At 39.8% G+C, this 21901-nt stretch overlaps 1 protein-coding gene across 1 annotated transcript; it reads right to left on the bottom strand.

The window, feature by feature from the left end:
- Window positions 1-2829: 2829 nt before the first annotated feature.
- Window positions 2830-21630, bottom strand: kdm5ba (lysine (K)-specific demethylase 5Ba). The gene is made up of 27 exons (XM_037101345.1): window positions 21312-21630; window positions 16726-16803; window positions 16181-16303; window positions 15878-16048; window positions 14836-14961; window positions 14449-14542; window positions 14242-14348; window positions 13939-14097; window positions 13669-13788; window positions 12982-13140; window positions 12019-12200; window positions 11756-11918; window positions 11240-11359; window positions 10239-10433; window positions 9580-9761; window positions 8653-8777; window positions 8346-8496; window positions 7800-7920; window positions 7243-7598; window positions 6322-6460; window positions 6064-6243; window positions 5825-5983; window positions 4940-5359; window positions 4757-4847; window positions 4476-4663; window positions 4088-4351; window positions 2830-3958 (listed from the first exon to the last, which is right to left on the bottom strand). The coding sequence occupies exons 1-27, from the start codon at window positions 21462-21464 to the stop codon at window positions 3821-3823; spliced, it is 4464 nt and encodes a 1487-aa protein (XP_036957240.1). The 5' UTR covers window positions 21465-21630; the 3' UTR covers window positions 2830-3820.
- Window positions 21631-21901: the final 271 nt, after the last annotated feature.

Here is a 21901-nt window from a genome sequence, read left to right as displayed (position 1 = left end):
AGAATTCTGACTTTAAAGTCACAATTCAGAATTCAGTCAGAATTCTGATTTTAAAGTCAGGATTCTGAGAAAAAAAGTCAGAATTCTGTACATGTGAAATTTTTTTTAGTTCTGAGTCTTAAAGTCAGAATTGCGTTTAATCTCAGAATTTTGACTTTAGTCTCAGAATTTTGAGAGTAAAGTCAGAATTCTGAGAAAAAAGGCAGAATTCTGTGATTAAAGTCAGTCTTCTGAGAAAAAAGCCAGAATTCTGACATTAAAGTCAATTCTGACTTTAAAGTCAGAATTCAGAATTCAGTCAGAATTCTGACTTTAAAGTCAGGATTCTGAGAAAAAAGTCAGAATTCTGCACATGTGAAATTTTCTTGAGTTCTAAAGTCAGAATTGCATTTAATCTCAGAATTTTTCTGAGATTAAAGTCAATTCTGAGATTAAAGTCAATTCTGACTTTAATCTCAGAATTCTGAGGTTAAAGTCAGACTTTCGAGAAAAAAAGGCAGAATTCTGAGATTAAAGTCACAATTCCGAGATTATAGTCAGTTCTGACTTTAATCTCAGAATTTTGAGATTAAAGTCAGAATTCTGAGAAAAAAGGCAGAATTCTGAGATTAAAGTCAGAATTGAGTTTAATCTCATAATTCTGAGATTAAAGTCAGAATTCTGAGATTAAAGTCAGAATTCTGAGATTAAAGTCAGAATTCTGAGAAAAAGAGGCAGAATTCTGAGATTAAAGTCAGAATTGCGTTTAATCTCAGAATTTTGAGATTAAAGTCAGAATTCTGACTTTAATCACAGAATTTTGAGATTAAAGTCAGAATTCTGAGATCAAAGTCAGAATTGAGTTTAATCTCAGAATTCTGAGATTAAACTCAAATCTGACTTTAACCTGAGAAAAAAGTCCGAATTCTGCATGTGGAATTTTTTTTTGAGGTCTGAGTTTAATCTCAGAATTCTGACTTTAATCTCAGAATCCTGAGATTAAACTCAATTCTGGCTTTAATCTCAGAATTCTGTCTTTTTTCTCAGAATTCTGAGATTAAAAAAAAAGAAAAAGAAAAGAAATTTCACATGTGCAGAATTTGGACTGTAAAGTCAGAATCGAGTTTAATCTCAGAATTCTGAGATCAAAGTCAGAATTGTGAGAGAAAAAAAGCCAGAATTCTGAGATTAACGTAAGAATTGTGTTTAATCTCAAAATTCTGACTTAAATCTCAGAATTCTGAGATTAAATTCAGAATTCTGAGATTAAACTCAGAACTCAAAAAAATTTCATGTGCAGAATTCTGACTTTTTTCTCAGAATTCTGAATTTAAAGTCAGAATTCTGAGATTCTAAATTCTGACTTTTTTCTCAGAATTCTGAATTTAAAGTCAGAATTCTGAGATTCTAAATTCTGACTTTAAATTCAGAATTCTGAGAAAAAAGTCAGAATTCTGAGATTAAATTTAGAACTTAAAAAAATTTCACATGTGCAGAATTCTGACTTTTTTGGCCGATTATCTGACTTTTTTTTCACGTGGCCCTAATCCTTTTACGTAATTCCGTATGGAACTATCTCCACAAACCAACAAATAGGTTTAGTTACACTCAAAACTTGCTGATCTGCAAAAGTTCGTCGGTGTTCGACATCTAGATTCTCACAGATTCTGTCAGAGTCTGCCCTCAGATGTGAAATGAATATTTACCTGCCCTTAAAAATAACAGGACAAAGAAGCAACAGTTCTGGGGCAATAAGGGGCAAAAGCGCAACAGTGAGGATGAGGAGGCTGCAGGGTGTTCAGCTCAGACTGGACAGGAGGAGGAAAGGAAGGAGAAGCTTGGCGTGAAGTGGAGGGAGAAAGTGCTCGTCCAGGACAAGCCGGACAGCAGCAAAACATCCATCCTTCATATTTACTCTAAAAATCTAAAGTGTGTAAAACTATTTAACACCTCACTGATATACGCCTCATTAATTTTCCTTAATGCTACATGTGCATTCTAAAGCATCACATATGGAGCAATAATTAGTCGACCATTTCTTCCTCAATGCACTGAGCAATGCGGTTGAAAGGGATTCAGTAATTTGTTGCACAGATATAGTACAGACATGTGTGTGTTGGTGCTTGGTCAGTTTATTTTTGTTTCAGTGGGACACTTCATCATTGGATTTTGAGCTTGCCGGCGGAGCATTTGGGCGTCTCTTGGTTCAAAAAGTCTGCCTCCGTCTGTGTGGCCAAGTTCTCCTCTGAGGTGTGACATTAAGGCCAAAACCAAGCATGTAAGTGTGGTGCACTGAGGACAGAGAGACACTCAGGCCAACAGGAGGGAATTTCAAAGTTTATATATAGTATTTACAGAAACCTAACGGACACCTCACCCATAAAATATGAACTTTTGAATTGGCAGTGCCACATTTCTGTGATACAGAAAAATGGAAACAGCAATTATTCCATTTAGATATTTCTTCAGTATTCTGATATGTTCATTCAATGTGAAAGGACATTCTTCTGATTATCTCTCAATGTCTTTTTTTCCCCATTGTCAGTGTTCGTGGTTTTCAGTCTCTATTTTGTGAAAAACAACTAAAAAGAATGAATCTGTCACTGGGAAAAAACCCCCCAAACAACCTGACATTAAGAAAAATCAGATATTGTATTTCTCGAAAAATAATAAAAATAAAACAAGTTTTAAATTTATCAGTGGAACTTGTTTCAGTGCCAACACAAACATAATACCAGTATTTTCTTTTTCAGTTCAGGTCATTTTTCAAAGCCAAATCTTATTTTCGATACCAAAATTTGACGTTACTGTTTGGGCACTTTATAAGAGGAGGATTGATGAGCCCAGGCATATGGGAACAAACATTTTTATTTTATAATGCAAACTGCAACATATTAATTATATTATTTACCCAAAGGAGCAGAAAAAGGTCATATATCCATGGCAAATAAATCACACAGTTTGTGTTAAATCTAAATCCAACACAATATTTTCATTCTAAACCATAAAGGGAAACTCCACCCTCAAACAAAATGTACATTCCTTTGATGTCGGACAGTTCATCTTATTCTGTGAACGTGATCAAGTCTCACCCAGTAACAACAGATCCAGGAATCTTTCTGTCATCCGCAGACAGCGCCAAAAGGAACCAGACTTAATTTCAAAGTCAGTGATTTGTTTAAGGAAGTGGTGCAAGTTTTTGCACATTCTAGGTCAACAAGCTCAGACACTTGGTCATTGCTCTCTAGTTTCTGATTTAAGGGGTTTCTGTTCACAAACCTTAATTGAACTGTGCAATATCATAGGACTCATAAAGTGAATTCTTCAGGGTTTTTGCTTCAAGAGGGCATTCTATTAAGAATTACTAAGCACAAATATAGCTCAGGAGAAAACTGAACTTCAATTAATCAGTTCAGTTATTGCTTAGATAAATAATATTTACTCTACAAGAGAAAGATAAGTTTCACATTGTTCAGATGCATGTAAAAAACAAAAAAAAAAGAGCAGTTCTAAAATGTGATGTCAAATTGACTTTTCTGTTTTTTGGTTGAAAAATCCCTGCGCTGTTGGTTCTTGAAACGGTTTGCCATTTTGTACATCTGCATCAAGTCTTGGAAAGGTTCAGAAAGGATTAGTTGATTGGCTGAAAAACCAGCCATGTGACGAAAAACAGTGACAGTCTTTTGTAACTGGAAAAAACAGTGAATAGCACCATGGTCACTAAGGGCAAGCCAGAAGGTAAAGGGGAGAAGCCACAGGGCACACAGAGTTCAGGTGTGCACGTTAAGTGCTGCGGCTGGCAACAAAACAGCTGATCCTTCAAAAAGTCACTTTTTGGTCTTCATTTTCCTCGGTCGTAATCTGGCTGTGTGCAGCTTATGCAAATATAGTCCTCCCTCTCTGCTCGCTCTGCCGACAGTCCTACACAGACCTGGTGGAACCACTGATTGCAGCTGCCGTCACACTGGACCCAGTTTACCTGAAACGCAGCAAGACAGGGACCATTATCACTTCTTATGTTGTCAATTTGAACAAAACAAAAACATAAATCAGCAACACGCCCACAAATGCATACAGCATATATGTAGAAGACTGCTATGAAACCCACCTCATCGCCCTCTGGCTCTCGGCACCATGGTGCAGCACACAGCGAGTAGTCCTCCTCTGAATCTGAGGGAGCAGGGTCAGACACTGTGTGAGTGGGAGAACTTGTCCTCTTGGTTTCTTCACTCCTCTCTTTGCTTTTCTTTGACTTCTTTTTGCGACACTTCTTGGGCTTCTCGCTGTGCTGAGAGTCGGAGCTGTCCTTACGCCGCTTGGTCCTTTTGCTCTGTCCGTTAACTGCCTCCTTCTGCAGACTGGAATCTCTGTTCTGTATTACAATAAATAAGAGAAAACAATAAGTGATTATGTATCAAATGCAATTGAGAATATAATCCACAAGAAACAAACGGTTATTTACAAACATTTATTTACAAACATTTATTTGTCTTTACCTTTTTGTGGTGGGTGCTCCCTTTTGGAGAGGGTTGGTCCTGTTCTGCGTGGTTCCCACAGGGGGAGCTGTGAGACGGCCGCGGGGACAGTCTGTACAGCAGGTATCTGTACAGCTGCTCGGTTTCAGGCAGAGTGACCTGCAGCAGGAATCCCTCCACCATCAGCTCCTCCAGCTCAGGGCCGAGAACTGTGACAAACATCCCGAGCAGTTCAGAGGTGAGTTAAAAGAAATCTTGCACAGTGTGTCTAGATACAAATTGCTTGAAGTGCTAATACTGACCCTGGAGAGGAAGAGACTGGTGCTTTGTATGAAAGATGGAACCATTTATTTCCTGAGTCAGATGTGAAGATACTCTGTGTCCAACTCGCCCCTGAAACAAGACACAATTAAGTTCAGTATGTTTGACAATGATCTGTGGGTCTACAAAGCCATCTAGTAAATGTCACACTTGTTTCAACGCACCGTCTTTGACACTTTCTCCAACACTCCCTCTGTGCAGGCCTGCTGAACTCTGTGCTGCCATCGCACCGTCCTCTCGATGAGGAAGCGCAGGGCGTCCCCCTCCGGCAGTCGAACTCGGATCCTCTGCAGAGAAGCTAACAGGGGCAGCACCTTGTCCAGAGGGGGTTTCCTTGACCGCTGGCAAAGCGGGCAAAGCCAGGCTTGGCCGTACTCGATCTCTGCGGTCGCTGTAACGCAGCCGCAGTGGAACACTTCTTGACAGAGCTCGCACTGCATCATGTCACCCGAAGGGGCCTTTTGGCAAACACATACAGTAAGTGCACAACAGTTCTCAGAGGGAAGAAGCTTGGACTCATTCGAAGCACGCAGAGCCAACAAGATCTCCATTTCCCTCTGGCGGACTTCAGCCAGCGTGGCCATCTGTGAAGAAAGACAATTTAATCAAACATTGTCAATTCATGATCTGACCCAGATTATGTGTCATGACCCACTTCTGTAATTGCAGCTATAATAGTAACATCACCACAGTGCGTTGAAACAGTTGAATGTTTATGATTGATAACAGACACATTGGAGATACAAAGAGACAACTACCAGGGAGAAATATGACACAAGTGTAAATTGGGATGTATTTTTTATTTTTGTGTGTTTTTTGAGCAATGTATTTAATGAGCAGACTTTATGCAGTTAAAGTCATCTTTTGGCAGTTGTCTTTTTTTTGATCAAGTTGGATTTGAGACTAGTGTAGCATTTCTGGTTAATTTAGACAAAAATTAAGAGTAAACACAAGAACCGTGAGAACAAAAAAAAAAAAAGAGAAATGTTTTTTTGGCAACCTCACTCAAATTTGTTTCTGTGAGAAAAGATAAAATCAGCTTCACTCACAGCAGAAGCAGAGTCCTTGCTCTCAGAGAGAGCTCTCTCCACGTCACACAGAGACTCCAGTTTTGTTGAAGATTTCTTAATGATCTGTGTCGTTTCTTTTGCTTTTTTAGATCTTGACTTCTGATTTCCAGTTCCTACGTCACATCTCGGGCAAAGCACCTGAAAACATAAATGCAACAAATTAATTTTTGGTCCTAACAACAGCTTTAAAATGGGTACACATTCGATTATGCGTTTACCTCAAGGAGAGAGAAAGGGGAGTTTTTCTGCAGGAATGTCTTCCCTGCACTCTCTTTCCAGGTCTGAACGTCACTGATGAGAGCCTCCAGTCGACTCAACGGGTCGAGCTTCGCCGGGATGCCCTCTGCTCTGAGAACCAGCTCAGAGAGGTTATCCAGCACAGGAATACGCCCCCCGAGCTGCAAGCACAAAAGATTTAAACTCCAAACTCAACCATCTCTGAACCATTCACAGGCTTAATCTGAAGTATATTTCACCTGGAGTCCTTCCGCTTCATTAAGCCATTTCTTGGCCTTGGTGATGACATCTTTCAGCTGCAGACAGTTGGGCAGATAGGCAGGGATGTTCTCTACTTCCTGTAAAGCAGCTTCGAGTGTTTCCATGTTGTGATATGGCCTGTGAAATGACATGAGCACTAGTTAATATAATGCTCAGCAATTTTTGCATTTTATATCAACATTTATATCAACATCAGACATCACATGAGGTGCTTGATATGGCAGAGTCTGCTGCTGTACAGTAGTGTCTATCAAGCCATGAGTGGGTTAAGCACTTTCACAACATCTTGATCCCCTTTATCCACAATGATTCAGCTCTGCAGACTTGGCACATTTTCACCCTGCACTGCCGGAAGTTCAAAATGATTTCACGTTTTCACTTCACATCTTAAACCACTGTTTAACAAAAATGTATTGCTGAACCCATTTACTGCAATGTATTGTTGTGTGGTCATTTCTGAGGTTTCTAAAACTACGTAAGCTAACGGCCTGCAAACTTTATCTCGTTGGGGGGGGTCCTACTCAGTGTCACAGTGTGTTAGAACATAGGTTAAACTTATACCGGATTATCCCTTTAAAGTCAAGATGATATTCTCAAATGTCTCATTTTGTCCACAAATGAATGTCACAATTAATTATTTGATTAATTGTTGCAGCTCTATTGCCAACCTTTCAGAAGATTACTTTTGTATCAAAAGGGTAATAACTTGAAAAATGGTAAGGACACAAATGATTGAAGAGACCAAAAGTTGTAGTATCTGACTGAGAACCTGGTAAATGGATCATACCAGTAGTTCATCAGTCTTTTTCCCCCACCAAACCACAACGAGAGAAACGAATAAAGATAAAATGGAAACAATGTTTTGGAAAGTTATAGAAATGCAACTTCTATTTCCTCACCTGGCTTCCATGAGGCTGAGTGCGCGCTCCTCCCACTGCTCTGACACTGTCAGCAGCTCCTGCAGACGAGCCATGGCTCTTTCCACAGAGCTGTGAGGGGCCAGGCCCACTCCCTGGTCTATCAGCCTCCTCATGGTGTCCAGACAGAGGCTCTCTGGCCGGCTGCTGGCCTGCTGCACCGCCTCCAGCCAGCGGGCCTGCTCCAGCCTCTCCCTCAGCAGGGGCAGCTGAGGCAGCTCAACGTCCAGGCCGAGGCTCACGTCCAGCAGCTCCTGCAGCTCCAGCGGGCTGGGTGACTCATCAGAGAGGAGACGTTCACTGCGCTGCTGGAAGTCATCCACCCGAGTCAACAGGTCCTGGGAGGTCACATTAAACAGGCATTTAGGGACTGACATTTGAGTACTGGGACCAGACATTGTGATTACACAGAAAATTGTCAAAAGTTTTATTTGTGCTGATTTGTGCTTTAAATAAAGATGTAAGTGGTCATGCAAGATGTAAGATGTAAGTAGTCATAAATAGTGGACTCATGAAGGAGATTAATGTGTAAAACTGACCTTCAGTAAAGGAGCCTGACGGATGCTGCATGGCAGGCTGTCGAACTGTCGGACAAAAGATCTCAGCTCCTCTACAGTCAACTCGTTTTGGTTTTGAGACTTTCCCCCACCAGAACGATACCTAAAATACATAAAGAATTTGCTCAGAGAATTGAAAAAACAAATCAATTAAACAAAACAGCTAAAATTTTAAAAGAAAAAAAGAAAAGAAAAGCCTGTCAATCTGCAGTGCCGGCTGCTTAGAAATAAAAGTCTGTATTCAGACAGCTTTGTCTAGAAAGTTTTATGGAGAGAATGAATAAGCTCTTATAACTACCTTCTACAATGAGACAATGGAGTCAATAACAGTAATAATGATAACTGGGGACAAGCTTTTAAAACAAAATGGAAAACTATAATTTCCATAAAACCAAGAATCAACACAGAAGGTAGGATATTTATGGCATTATATTTTGATTTTGATTCGTAAAAGACAAGACGTTGTAGAGCACTTCAATTTGAATTCACTCATACTGGGAGAGAATATCGTCAAATTTATTCTTGTACCTCGTCTGCCTCTTTCCGTTAAGAAGCTGTTGTGCCATCGCAGCGACTTTATCTGCCTCTGCGGTGACTGTGTGCAGCTGATCCAAGAGGCTGTTTTTTGGGAATGCCTTCGTCTCTGCCTGCTCCACCAGGCCGTGAAGCTCTTCCAAACCTGACCAGGAAGCAATATAAATTCTTAGAAAGCATATTATTTAATACAGTGTGGCCAGCAGACACAGACACATCACTTTAAAGTACGAGGGTGGTAAAGGACATACTCTGGGGTGACTTAGTTTTATAGTAGACATTTTTTGCTTTGACTTCTAACCTCTCTTCTTGTTTCCTTTGTTCTCCACGATCTCCTGCACAGTAGAGAGCCATTCTTTATAAGACTCTGCACGCAGCGTCACTGCTGCCCTCATTGGATACAACTCATCCAGTGTAAACTTGTAACTGCAGGGAGAGACAATGGATATACAGTTATTACTGAAATTTGTCGGGGTTCAGTAAGGAGTAAAATCTTTCCTACCTATTACTTATGTAAAATTACACTTTTGTCTAAATTTATTTGGGAATTAAATGTTTCTTTTTGCATTCAACGGCTGCTTTTCATACGTGTTATCAACATTTACTAATGATTGAATGAATGATTGTATATAACAAAAAACAAAATACATTGTGGTTTAGACTGGGTTTCCTGAGATATTTCAGTCTGCACACTTAATGCTTCTTTGACAATGTATTGCCCTAACATGTGCTGTATCTGTCTCAAGACTGAAGAATGGCTTGAGCCTCAAATGTCAAACATGGAGGTAATAAATGTTCATTGGAGTGTTGATTCAGTGTTTGTATTTTTGACTTTTGCTTTTCGAATTACATATCCTCATCTCAATGCCTTACTAATTGCACATTTCAGTGATTGAAAACAGCGCTAATTTTTACAGAGGCACCAGAGTAGGTTCTGTGTACTGCATGTTTCAGTCGCTGAGTAAACGTGTTCATATTACCCTTTCGTCAGGAAGGGAAGCTGCCAAGTTCAAATATCGTAAAATCTTACATCGTGTTTTGGCGCCTGATTTATGAGTTCATTGTGGTCACTTATGTTATTTTGTAAGTAATTCCTTTTTTTCCTGAACTACTTTATTCAAATTTCAAATAAAACGACAGAAAACCTGATCAATGTAGCCTTTAGCTGATAACAGTGGTAAAAAACAAAACAGTGTGTGATCTGTTGCTGTGGTTACTGAAGACTCACTTGAGTGTGAGGTTGCTATGAGGACAGGAGCACAGGTCCTGGGCGTGGTACAGGCAAACCATCTTGCCAGGACTGCAGTCACAGGTGATACCAGACAGGTAGCAGGTGGTCCGACACTTACAGCACTGCTGCTCCTCGTCTGGGAGCAACTCATAATCAACTTGTCGAGATTGCACTACACCCTGGGGATCCAAATTTATAGTCATTAGAGCTCCAGAGGAGACAGAAGAAGGAAATAAGACAGATGTGCAGAGAAATAAAGTCTCTTGATCCAAGTCTTCCATTATGATAAATGGCTTCAAATGTTCCAGGTTTTCTCTAATTGATCCCTGATGACACATCATTTAAGGGTGTAACAGGTTTGCTATCACTGCCTCACAGGTGCTAATAAACAAAATGAAAAAAATAATGGCAGTCAGACTTCAAATTTTAACAATCTGCATCAATCAAATGTGTTTTGTGCAAGACTTTCTCCACATATCAAAGCATATGAGAACAACATTTTGCACTGTACTTCTTGGATGTCTGTTGTATGTGCTGAAATACTAAAACTACCTTGTATCCTGAATTGCTGAACTCTCGACATCCACTGAATTGATGAAAAGAGATTTATAAAAAAACCAAAAAAAAAACCACAGATACTTATAAGAGCTAGTCACCATCTTGGTAATCTTCTTTCTTAGAACTTCTTCTTCATCTACCATGATGTCCATCTCCTTCTGCACCGTCGCCACCAGTTCGACATCCATCTCGTCCACTTTCGCGGCGATGTTGCAAACCATCTCATCATGGGAGAAGACACAGTATCTGCTCAGATCGCGATAGTGTGACACACACTGGCGGCCAATGGGCATCTGTTAGAAAATATACAGTTGTGTTTAAAGGTGCTATTTGTAACAATCTGTAGCAATGTACATGTGTTAATCAAATTTTCATTGGCCATATGTGAGCGGAACGTAAAATGACAGGAAAAATGTGACCTTCCCCATCTTTCTCTTTTACCTATACAAGCCTGTGGACAATTAGTCAAAGTTGTTTATAGCTGCTGGACTGTGGATTTCTATGTGAAGGACTAAGGTCGAATTTTCTACAACAGTCTAAAGGATGTGGCTTTATGCACATTGAAGTGCCTTGTCTCGGTGGCTTTCCTCACTCTGGGAACAGAGAGCAACAGTAGCCCATATTAGTTTACAAGACGGGCCTCGCCAACATAAACTAACGGCTTTCAGCACAAGACAGAAGTTACACAGAGCCCCTTTCAAAGGGGCAATGGACAAGTAGGAACTAATGAGTCAAAAATTGTATAACTATAACAACAGGCCTCTTTCTATAACGCAATCTGTGTTGATGTGCTTTAACAATGTTAATTGGTTTATAAATCATGTCTGGCTGCACCTCAGCATGACAGGCACTTTAAACTTTACACATCAAGTTATTATTAGGAGATTTTTACTCACTTTGTTTTCTACTAATTTGGCATACTTAAAATGTTACTGCTGGCGTAAAATATCTACACTATCAAATCTACTGGCATGAACAGATCTGTGAACACCATGACATGATTCTACAGCAAACTCTTTATTGAGAAGCTTCTATATATTGGCTGACACAAATATAAAATAACTGCTTGTGATTAGGGAGTGATAACAGATTTTCTTACCCAGTCCATGGTGCAGAAGTTAACAGCTTCAGCAAAGTTGAAACCCTGGTTGAATCCACTGTGGTAAGCTCTTGGGAAAGTGATGACGAACTCGCCTGCACATTGGTTGGTGCGATAGATCTGAGACACGTTAGTAAGAAAGAACGACAAATTACAAATTGTACATGTTTTAAAGTTCATAATTTTACAATCAACAGCTGTTGTGAAGATGGACTGACAACCAGCAAAGTTCTGTTGTCTTGTTTGTTTTCATCTCAAATTCTTATTAGGATTTATTACGTAAATCATATTTAAAATGTTCTCAAAAATTGTAAGTGCTGATGATTGATGATGATGATCTGGTGATGCCAGAGGAGCAGAATATATGATTTATATCTGCTGCCAAACTTTCTGTGCAACTGTGGTCTGTGATCTTTACATGCAAGGAATTCTCTCGTGAACTCAGTGGATTGCGATCCAGCTGTCAGACATTTAAACGTGATGATTAATGAATAAACGTAACAGTAAGCAGGTTACCGGCACGCCGTTGTTCATCAGCGTGTTGGGATTCATGATGGTGACCAGCTGGTGAAGGAGGTCTGGCTGGGACTCAAACAGCTCAGGTGCCAGATTCTTCATGACCGACTCGAGGTGCTCTGCAGCGTAACCAGGGGCACCATACCACGTCTTTGGCTCCCCCCTGCACATATGGTCAAAACTCTAACTGAGAAACACTGAACACACATCAAACCATTCCTCTTGTAAGAAAGTCAGACTTTAGTTTGGAAAGGGCAATCTACCAGTGAAGGTAGTTTATGGAGTAGCTCCAGTGGTCTTCAATGTGCCAGCAGAAGGAGGAGAAGCACATGCCCACATACAGCCAGGGTAACTTCATCCCACAGATGTCGGCTGTAACGTGAGTCAGCACCGAGGAGTCCAGCACTGGCATGTTGTTCAGGTTCCAGCCACTGCTTAGGTAATGCTGTGGGTCACAGACAGGTCTCAACTCTCTACTTCTTACTCAAATACAGCCCTGACCAGGTGGCATTACAGTGGCCCTCACTGGGTAAACTGATGAGAACATACAGTGTTCATTTTCCCAAATGTTGTTGTTGTGTTGTTGCAATATTGGCATTTTCAACTTCAACACAAATACCTTGAAAACAGAAAACCCATATTATATGATACTATGTCAGCAGGGAAAAATTACAGTAGATTGAGACAATTTTTCATTTTCGCTAAAAGATAAATAAAACATGGCTTGTGTACTGTTTGTTTAGAACATCAGCATCTCAGTTTACTTCTAGAGGAGTTGGTGCTATGTAGCCACTACTGCAGGGCATGTGTCAATTCCCTGTCACAGGAAAATTGGTACTGATACCGTTTTAAATATTCAGATTCTAAATTGTAATGTGATCATTGTTAATGAGGTATTGTGGTAGGGCATATTTTAATTTTATATCAAATACAGATTTGAATGTTGTAGAGATAAACAACCCTATAACCACTTATTTTTCCTCGGAATGAGAGAGAGAGACTTCATTTTGGCTCAAGTTCAGCCCATTTAGTTAAAAATGGAATTGAATTTATTCTAATAGGGATATTTCTGCAGCAGTTACAGGACAAAGTAGCATAACATATCAATGATATGCAAATCCTAAATATACTTTATTAAAAGTAAATAATTGTTTGCATATTTTAGATATGCATCTTGGCTGTAGACAAACATTATTAATCATCCCCATGACAGCCGACAGATGTACCTCATCCTCAGGAGAGACTTCAAAATGGCTGTTCCTCACAGGGAAACCACTCCCAAACTCTTTGGAGGCGATGTCTGCTCCGTACTCCACAGTGACATCCTCCTCAATGGTGCTGACAAGACGCCAAAACTCCTTCTCCACGAGCTCTGTGGGAACCATCTAAAACACACAAGAAGACGATCATGTGCTGCATTTAAAGAAATCCAGAAACCACAGATTGTTTAATGACAAATTTAATCAGATTATTTCAGTGTTTCTATTAACATATCAGAAAGTGTCTGCAGGGATCCATGAAAAGAACATGAAACGATGATTTTCAGGAACTCAGCTCGACATCATGTCTCACAAAACATATGTGTCATATGAACTGAAAAATTCTCAATGATAAAATATTTTGTGTTTAATGGTTTGATAAAAAGAAAAAAAGACATTTTTATCATTCATGTCAGCATCCCCAGTATCTTTATCACCATGTCTCATCTCTTTAGGTGTATAATTGTGCATATTTTGGATAAACCTTCATGCACACGAGAGACAGAGCACATTTTTTTCCATAGATTTCCAACCCACTGATGCTTTAACATTGGTAAACAGTGATAGATAACCCACCATATTTGAACCAGTAATGGAGATGAGTGGCATGACCACCAAGAACATGTTGACTACTTGGATGTCAGAGAGACTTACATGAACTGGCATGTTGAAATAATCAGACTTGAAGGAATCGGCCATGTCTCCAAATGCTTGGAGGGTGTAGCTCCTGCTGGCCTGCTCAAAGCCAAAAGCAACAGGAGGTTTGCCGCATTCCTGTAAAAGAATATGCAATAAGAAATTCAGAAAATCACTTTGAGTTGTGTTACATTTTCAGATATACAACAGATGATTGCACTCTGGTTCCCAATTATGAGCTTTTCTGGGAGGGTGTTGCTCCCTGAGGGTGGACGGTTTGCATCTCACCTGAGCCAGGCACTTGGGACACCTCCAGTCGCCTTTGGGAACATCGTGAAGGGGAGGGATCAGACAGAAGATGTGATAGCTGTCGTCACAGCCGTCACACAACAGCAGGCGGTCCTCAGCAGTCCCACTGCCACATACCAGGCACATGTACTGATCCACCTGACGAGACAGAGCAACTGTAAGTACTGCCTTTGTCTGTGACGTGCAAACTACCACAACATGAAAAAACTATTTTTATCTGCACCATAATAAACAATAGTGATGTGAGCCTAAATTCTTAAACCAAACAAACAATCTACTTACTTTACTCGTAGGAGGTTTATTCATCTTATTTAATACAGTTTCTTCATAAACTGTTGGAATCTCGTGTGCAGTGGGCTCCTTCTTCACCTCAGCGATTGCCATCCTCACTAAAAGATATGCAAGACGATTCAATGGAAAATTTTAAATCCTCCAGAAACGTCAATAATTTTAAGCAAAACAGTCCTCTTTCCTTTGTTTTGTTCTTACCAGGTTCTGGTTTGGCAGAATAAGTGCCCATCCTCCTCCTGAGATTGGGTCGATTCTCACAAATTTGCCCAGGTTCAGTTTTAACATAGCCTCTCTGTTAGAGTCACAGCGACAGTCAGAGTGAGACAAGTGAGCACTAAACAAGTGAGACAAATGTGGGGAAAAATATGTGGTTCGCCTCTTAAAATGCAAAATGGCTACAGCCACAATACAGATAACTATCAGCAGGTCTCTTCTGTGATATCATACCTATGTTCCATGTGTGTGGATTGCATATATACTTAAACATCCAGCTTTACAAGAACACATTAGCATAAAATACAGAAAATGAATAAAACATGGGACAAGTGACAACAGTCAGAGAACAGAGGGAGAGACCAGACTCACTTCTGATCTCATTCGTTTCGCTCTGCGAGCGATGCTGCAGGTCTCCTGGGGCTGGACAGACTGCCGCTGCGGCAGGTCGTGAGGGGTGTACTCCTTATCTTTAGTGTCATTGGTCAAGGTGGCTTTCTGCAAAGAGAAGTAGGCAAATGTGATCAAAGTGACTAAAAACAAGTTTTTCTTTTTTAACCTGCATTGAAGCCAAATTAACAGAACAAACACACTCTCTCAAACAATATCAGACAAAAAAAAGTGTCAGCTTTATGATGAGACAGTAGAGAAAAAAGGACCAAAGAGAGGATGTTGAAATGACGTACAAACAAAGCCTTTTCCGAGGCAAAATATTTTCAGATTATTCAGGTATCTGAATATGCCCATATAAGGAGACTGAATTTATAAGATCTCACCTCTAATGGCTGACATCTTAGACAATATCACACTTTGTTGGACAAGATGTAAATAAATACAAGAGCCTTCCTTCAGGAGAACCTCTCCACACATTGTCATAATGAGTCTTTGAATGAGTCTTTCAAAAGATGTTGATGAAACTATATTGTGATTTTTGATGCTTTTTTGAATACCAGGTCTAAAAATGCCTCCTGTTTTGTGTCCAACCCCTGAAAATAGTGGTACTAAGAGCCAAAATTAAACAAACTGGCTGTCTTTTGATAGCTGTGTCTTGCTGCTTCATCAGCACAGCAGACAACTGTGACTAAGATGCCTCATTAAGAGACTAAACAGTCAATATCTGGCACCAAGACTGTTTTCAGTACCAAATTAAGACTACTGTCAAAGCTTCACTTTAAAAAAAAATATTTTCTCAAATTACAATACTCAACTATCATTACAACACAGCGTGTAATGGGCTGGTACAAAATGAGTTCTATTCAGTGCCTTTTAGTTTGTTACAATAATAAATTGTATAGCTTCCAAATGGCCATTAAAAGGACTATAAACTCTTCCAATAAACATCCACTCAACTGTGAAAGAAAAGTCTATCTACTGCTGTCAACTGAGAAAAGAAAACATAAGCGATTTGACGTACAGGCAGATTGTCTCCAGTCTGGAACAAGTTATATGGGTAGAGGATCCTCTCATAGTGTGCCCGCAAATGGGAGCCAATAGCTTTGCCTGGAGCAAAGCCCATCTTGACAGAGATCTTCGTCCAGCGCCGCTCCCTGCAGACTGCATCGAAGCCTCCTTCTTCATTCACCAGCTTGGAAAGACAGAAATGATATAGTCAGAAGACCTTTTTATATCCATATGTAATTAACTATTTTATTGTGAATACACATGGATAAATAGTGATCTCTTGTGAGTCCTGATTTCACATCCAGTGCACACGTACCTTATTCAGCTGGTAAAGATCCAAAATCTTTCTTTCCACGTGAGGAATTTTGAGAGTGCATCCTTGAAGCTCCCAGAATTTAGCTATTTGATCCAGGAAGTTGAGCTTAACTCTGGTCTGAGCCTAAATGCACATTAAAATAAAAGTTCATGGTTTGAATTAAACAACTAATTGGTTATTCTTTATCATGACCACAGTTCTAAAGAAGTAGAGAAAAAGTCTAATAAACTGTAACAATTTTAGAGAAACCTGTTGAAGTAGTCTTATCTTGAAACACTCTTTTTTTGACTTACTGTCGTCACACCTAACATAATTTGAAGCTGAAAGACAGATCTCACCACAAATCTGACAACTTCACAGTTTCACAGGGATTTTTCAGATATTTAATGCATTTTTTAGATGGTAATTGGTTTCGAAAAATTGATAAAGATGCAAACAATGTAACAAGAATTTCTTGCCAGCATCAAATTACCAGTTGACTCATCAAATACCCCATATGCACATACACTGCAATTCATGTGTCTAAACATAATAAATGAATGTACCTCCAACTCATTAAGTCTTTGTATCCGTGGTGTGAATTTCAGTCTGTCGACATCACAGGCAAATGGTGGCTGCCAGTCCTGAGAGAATTAAAACAAAAACAAACATTTTATTAATCAACTTCCCTCCATATCTTTGATTATCACACTGACACGGATGCCTTTGAAACCAAATGTACATCATGTACAAGAACGTCCCATGGGAATGATGGGTACTTTAAGTAAAACCTTTCAAAACAAACCTCCTTCGAGGATAAGGCTTGCTTAATGGAAGATTTTTGTCAACAAATCCCACGAAAACATCAAAACCAACAATGTGTCATGTCAGTCTCTCATTATTTTCAGATGTCCACAGCATGACTCGCAGGTCCAGGACATTTAAGCCTATTGAAGACTTACATCTTTATACAAACAGGTCATGCATATGGATTTTCATTTTCAAAAAAACTGCAGTGGAATGTAATTTTTAGCAAATGTTACTCAAACAGAGTACATTGTTTAGTTTTTGTTGTGAACTTATTTCAGCCTCAGATTTTGTGTGCTAGTGGGCCTATATAGGTGCAGGAGTGAATGTGGGATTGACCTTGACTGATCTATTTCTTGGAATCAATAATTAAATCAGGAGTTCTCTCTTTAATACAGTTTGGAATATAATTCAATTGACTTCTTGATGACAAATTAACATGAATATACCTGCTGCTTTCTTGTTCCTTCAGTGTGATATTTTACCATTTAACCTCTGATCCTTTTTGAAAGCATGTTGCAGTCATTAAGGAGTAAACATCTAAAACTAAGGCAGTCTGAATATCCAGTAGACTGCAGTTCTTCTCGTAAGCCAACAGACCGTTATTAAATGCAGACCTACAGGAAGTCACAGTGAGTGCAAACATGCAAGATGCTGTGCACGGGGAATCAGGTTTGTCAATATTAGTGATCGAATATATTTTTTTTGTAGCATCGATCTCTATACATTGTGCATGCACGAAGCTACATGGTAAACAACCAGAATTACAGATTTAAATACAACTGTTTGGCAATGTGAGGGATGATATCAAATGTATGTGTGTTTTTTTATCCCACAAAACACACAAAAATCCCACTCTGCTGCCTGTCTCCGTGCTAGTAAGTCAACTACACCAACTTTGTCACCGACAGATGAAAAACTCAAACTGATATTAATGCACTTGCACACTCCTTTGAAAACAAACCAACTGTACTCATGCTAGACCACACAACTTCCTGCAAGCCTAGAGAAAATGGAGGCAGGTTGCAGCTCAAGAGTCAGTAAGTTAATCTCAGTTTTACATCATTAAATGTGTGACACCACACTCCTGCTGATTTGCCATGAGTGAGAATGTTTACAAATGGGAGAAACTTGCGAAAATGTGCCCTTGAGTGTGATAGAAAGTGTGCTATCATGAAGCCAACATGAGGCTGATAATGGGAGACAGTCATAGACCCACATGGGTATACTGTTACTTGGTAGCTAAAGAACTGTTAGCAGTAGAAACAAAACTCTTAACAAGTCATTCCCAACATCCCAGAAACTAACACTGTATCTGAGACACAGCAATCTAAAAATTCTGAATAAACTGAATCAACTCAGCCATGTACAGCCATACATGCTCAACCATTATCAGTGTTTAGGCTTTAAGAAATAAGCACAAGTAATATCTATGACTGGATTTGAAATATTGGAATACACATTTTCTATTTGACTTCAATAACATGTTGATGTATTTTTCATTCACTCTTGGTACAGAGCTATTTGTGGAGAGTTACCAAGCTACTATTACATTGGTATCAAAACAAAATAAAGACATGGACTAAATTTTTCTTCTGAATCACAAAGTTCACATCTTGAAATGGGACTGTGCCAAAATAGCATGCAAGATATGTAAACCAAACATGGGACCCACCTCAACTAGGCCTGGAAAATAGGCTACAGCTATGATTCTAATTAAACATAACCTACCACAGTATTTCGTAAAAGGGTACTGAAACATGTCATTCAATCTTCTTTTTAATTTAACTGACCACCTGCTATGTGCTGTGTGGGATTACCACTAAACATATAAAATGTTACAAGAGTTACTTGGCCTGGACAAGCTCTTTCTTCTTGCTAGGATGGAAATGCTGGTCAGAGTATGGACAACAATAGCTGCATTAACACCACCTTATCATCCATAGACAAAGCTGGATTAGACCCACAAATGTCCTGGCACAAAAGGAAAACAATCGCTTCGAATCATATAGAACTGCACTGGGTTTTGTGACCATCCTTCACACGCAAATCTGACCACAACAGTCAAGATTACAAGGGTGATTTTGGTCAGAACAAGACCGGCCCTCTGCCCAATACAAAATGACAAATAGGATCAACGAGAAGTAAACCACGAGCAGCCATAAGATATCACTTGAAATCATTTGCATATGTGCTCCAGACATCTGCAGTCAAAATGTGACCTGTGTTAAACCATGGAGAAAATACTGACTGTGCACCCTGATCCAAAAACAGGTGTTAGTGCGATATCTAAAATAACTTTTCATTTCAAAAGACATAGAAAAGGAGACATCAGGGCAAACCTTATCCAAAAAAAACAAAAAACAAAAAAACGTAGGATGTACACACTGTGCACCTTCGTCATTTAAGCCTCCAGGATGCCCAGTTCTGTCTTCTTATGCAAACACACAAAGCCAGTGTTAAAACTTAGAGATTTGCCTACGTAGGCATACACTCTCAAGAGCTCAGATTCACATTGCCGAAAGATTTCAGTGTATTTGCTGGTTTGTTTGGCCCACACAACACCCTGGGGCCAAATTTTGATCTGAATGTTAATAGGAAACTGTGCATGTCACAGGACTGCACACAATGGTGCTAACACAGTGCTAGACAAATGGAGGCGTTAAGACTTAAAAAACAAAACAAAAAAAACAACATCACATTAGTCAGTTTTATATTACATACCACAATATACAATAAAGGTGGGCATTGTTTTTTAACTTAAGACCACCATATCCTTCAGTTTAAAAAAGAACTACCCTATATTTTAAATGGTAGTCATAAAGATGGCAGTAAATATGAACGACATGCAGTGAGATCTTGAAGCTATTCAGCCTGGAGAGCAGAGCTGTGCCACTCAAGTATTTCTAAATGATAAAAATCTCTTAAGATATGCATTTTAGACGACAGTTCAGTCAACAGGACGGCCATCAGTTCCTTGTTCGATGCCATGCGAGGACAGATCAGCACTGTCCTCCATTGTTTACATGAGCTGGGCATTTTCAGCCATGCCCTTTAAATGTAGCTTTTTTGGACAGGCAGCCCCCCACCCAGCCTTTTTTTTTCCGATTATTTCTCAGCCCATTCAGCTCTCTCCGCCTTGTTAAGCCAAAAAAAAAAAAAAAAAGTGCTTTTACAGCTTCCTTATTTCTACTAAAAATGTTATCCATCATACAGATCAGAGAAAACAATTTCCATCCAGGACCTTATTGCTTTTTAAACTGACACACTGAAGACTGCAAGAAAGACCAGTCATGATATTATCATTTATTCAAGCTGCCCTTTATCTAATTTGCGTGTAAGCCTGGGCACACCCTTGAATAAAAAAAAAAAGGTATCTTGGCCTCTCCCATCATAAAATATCAGAAATTAGGTAATCATGTTGGAGGAGAAAATCTAAATATTTCATCTCATTTCCATCCTGGAAGACTTCTTCTCTCTTGTGGAGGTGTGGATTATGGAAGAATAATCATCCAATTAGAAAAAAGAGAATATTATGTAAGACGTCCGAGAGTCATTATAACGATATAAACGCTACACAGCAAGTGTAAAACACTTAGCTAACAAACCAACGTTGTTAACAATTTGTTAACGACGGCACAAAAGTGGGTTTTAGGCGTAAACATGACAGAAGTGTGTAAAAAGCTGAGTGTCCGTGCAGCTCGGTGTTAAAGCGACCCTTCTCTCCATAAACAGTTGGTCACCGAGCACGTACGTAACGTTTCCCAGCGTTAGATGTCAGAACACTGCAGCTTTAAAACAAACGGGCCCGATTCACGTTAGCTGGACAAATCCGGAAAAAAAAGTTAGCCTATACATTCATCCAAGTGTTTGAAAAAAATAAGTGGTCAATTCACTAGTTTGAATCTTGGAGAGCCATTTCCGTGCGCCCAGTCCAGGAAGCGTTTCATTCTGCGCTAACGTAAACACTTTCCATTTTATTTGCATACAGGCAAACTTCAGCGTTTGAATTATTTTTAGAAATCGTGCCCTGCAGGCTGACCGTTGGGAGAAAACACACATCTGTCCGTGTGGTGGTTAAAAACTTCACCAGGACACAGATTTTGCTCTCCCCCCTGGCAGTCTGAGAGTGCCTCACTATCGTTGTAAGCTAAACACAACACACTCCGAGCTCAGGCTAGCTGACAATTCAACTCAGGAGCCGCAATCCGCCATGTTGAAACCTGTCTAAAAACACAACTTTGCCTGCTAAATTATCAAGAGCAGCTTGGGGCCAGCGCTGCACGCAGAATAACCTCGAATACACGTAAACATAAATGAATAAGATACAAGTAGAAATACTCACAGGCGGCGGTCGGATCTTGCAGATCCCAGTTTTCTCTGCAATGGGTCGGATTTTGTTGATGTACGCAAAAGGGTCGGCAAATTCCTCCCAGCTGGGCTCAAAAACAGGGCACTCCGGAGGGGGAATGAACTCATTCAGCTGAGGTTGAGTCATCGTTGCATCTTCGTTATGACTGCAGCTGAAATATATCTGAAGGTGCTTCCTCACGCCAAATATGCTCGCTATGGATTTCTGTCTATCAGTTCATGTCCACTCTCCACTCATTGAACTCAAAGACGAATTATCTAGTTGGGAGACGAGAGGGTGACAGCCAGGGACCGTGCACCTCCGCCTCGGAAAGTAGACACACATGGATTATTTAGGCTACAGCCATTTGTGTGGCTGTATCTCACAACTGAGGTTTTCTTTCACACGTTAATATTGCCTGCTTGTAACTAAACCGGTACAGCTCGTGAAGCGCGTATTAGTATCAATTTAGATGAGTTATCTGCTTAAAGGACCGTGTTTGCATAGAGAAAACGACTTAAACGTCTTTTAAATACACTTTAATGCCGCCTTGGATCAACTACACTAGAGTTTTCTTTCACATG

Source organism: Acanthopagrus latus, chromosome 6 (genome assembly GCF_904848185.1).
Source record: "Acanthopagrus latus isolate v.2019 chromosome 6, fAcaLat1.1, whole genome shotgun sequence".
Taxonomy (NCBI): domain Eukaryota; kingdom Metazoa; phylum Chordata; class Actinopteri; order Spariformes; family Sparidae; genus Acanthopagrus; species Acanthopagrus latus.
Note: the sequence above shows the minus strand (reverse complement) of the source record. Positions and strands in the feature narration are given on the sequence as shown.

Bases quoted from the DNA above. Each gene is read 5' to 3' on its own strand.
- kdm5ba (XM_037101345.1), bottom strand. From the start codon at position 21,464: ATGACTCAACCTCAGCTGAATGAGTTCATTCCCCCTCCGGAGTGCCCT. The intron at 14,098-14,241 runs GTAAGTAGATTG...CTGTCTCGTCAG, and splicing joins ATAAACCTCCTACGAGTAAA to GTGGATCAGTACATGTGCCT. The intron at 13,141-13,668 runs GTAAGTCTCTCT...TGTGTGTTTTAG, and splicing joins ATTTCAACATGCCAGTTCAT to ATGGTTCCCACAGAGCTCGT.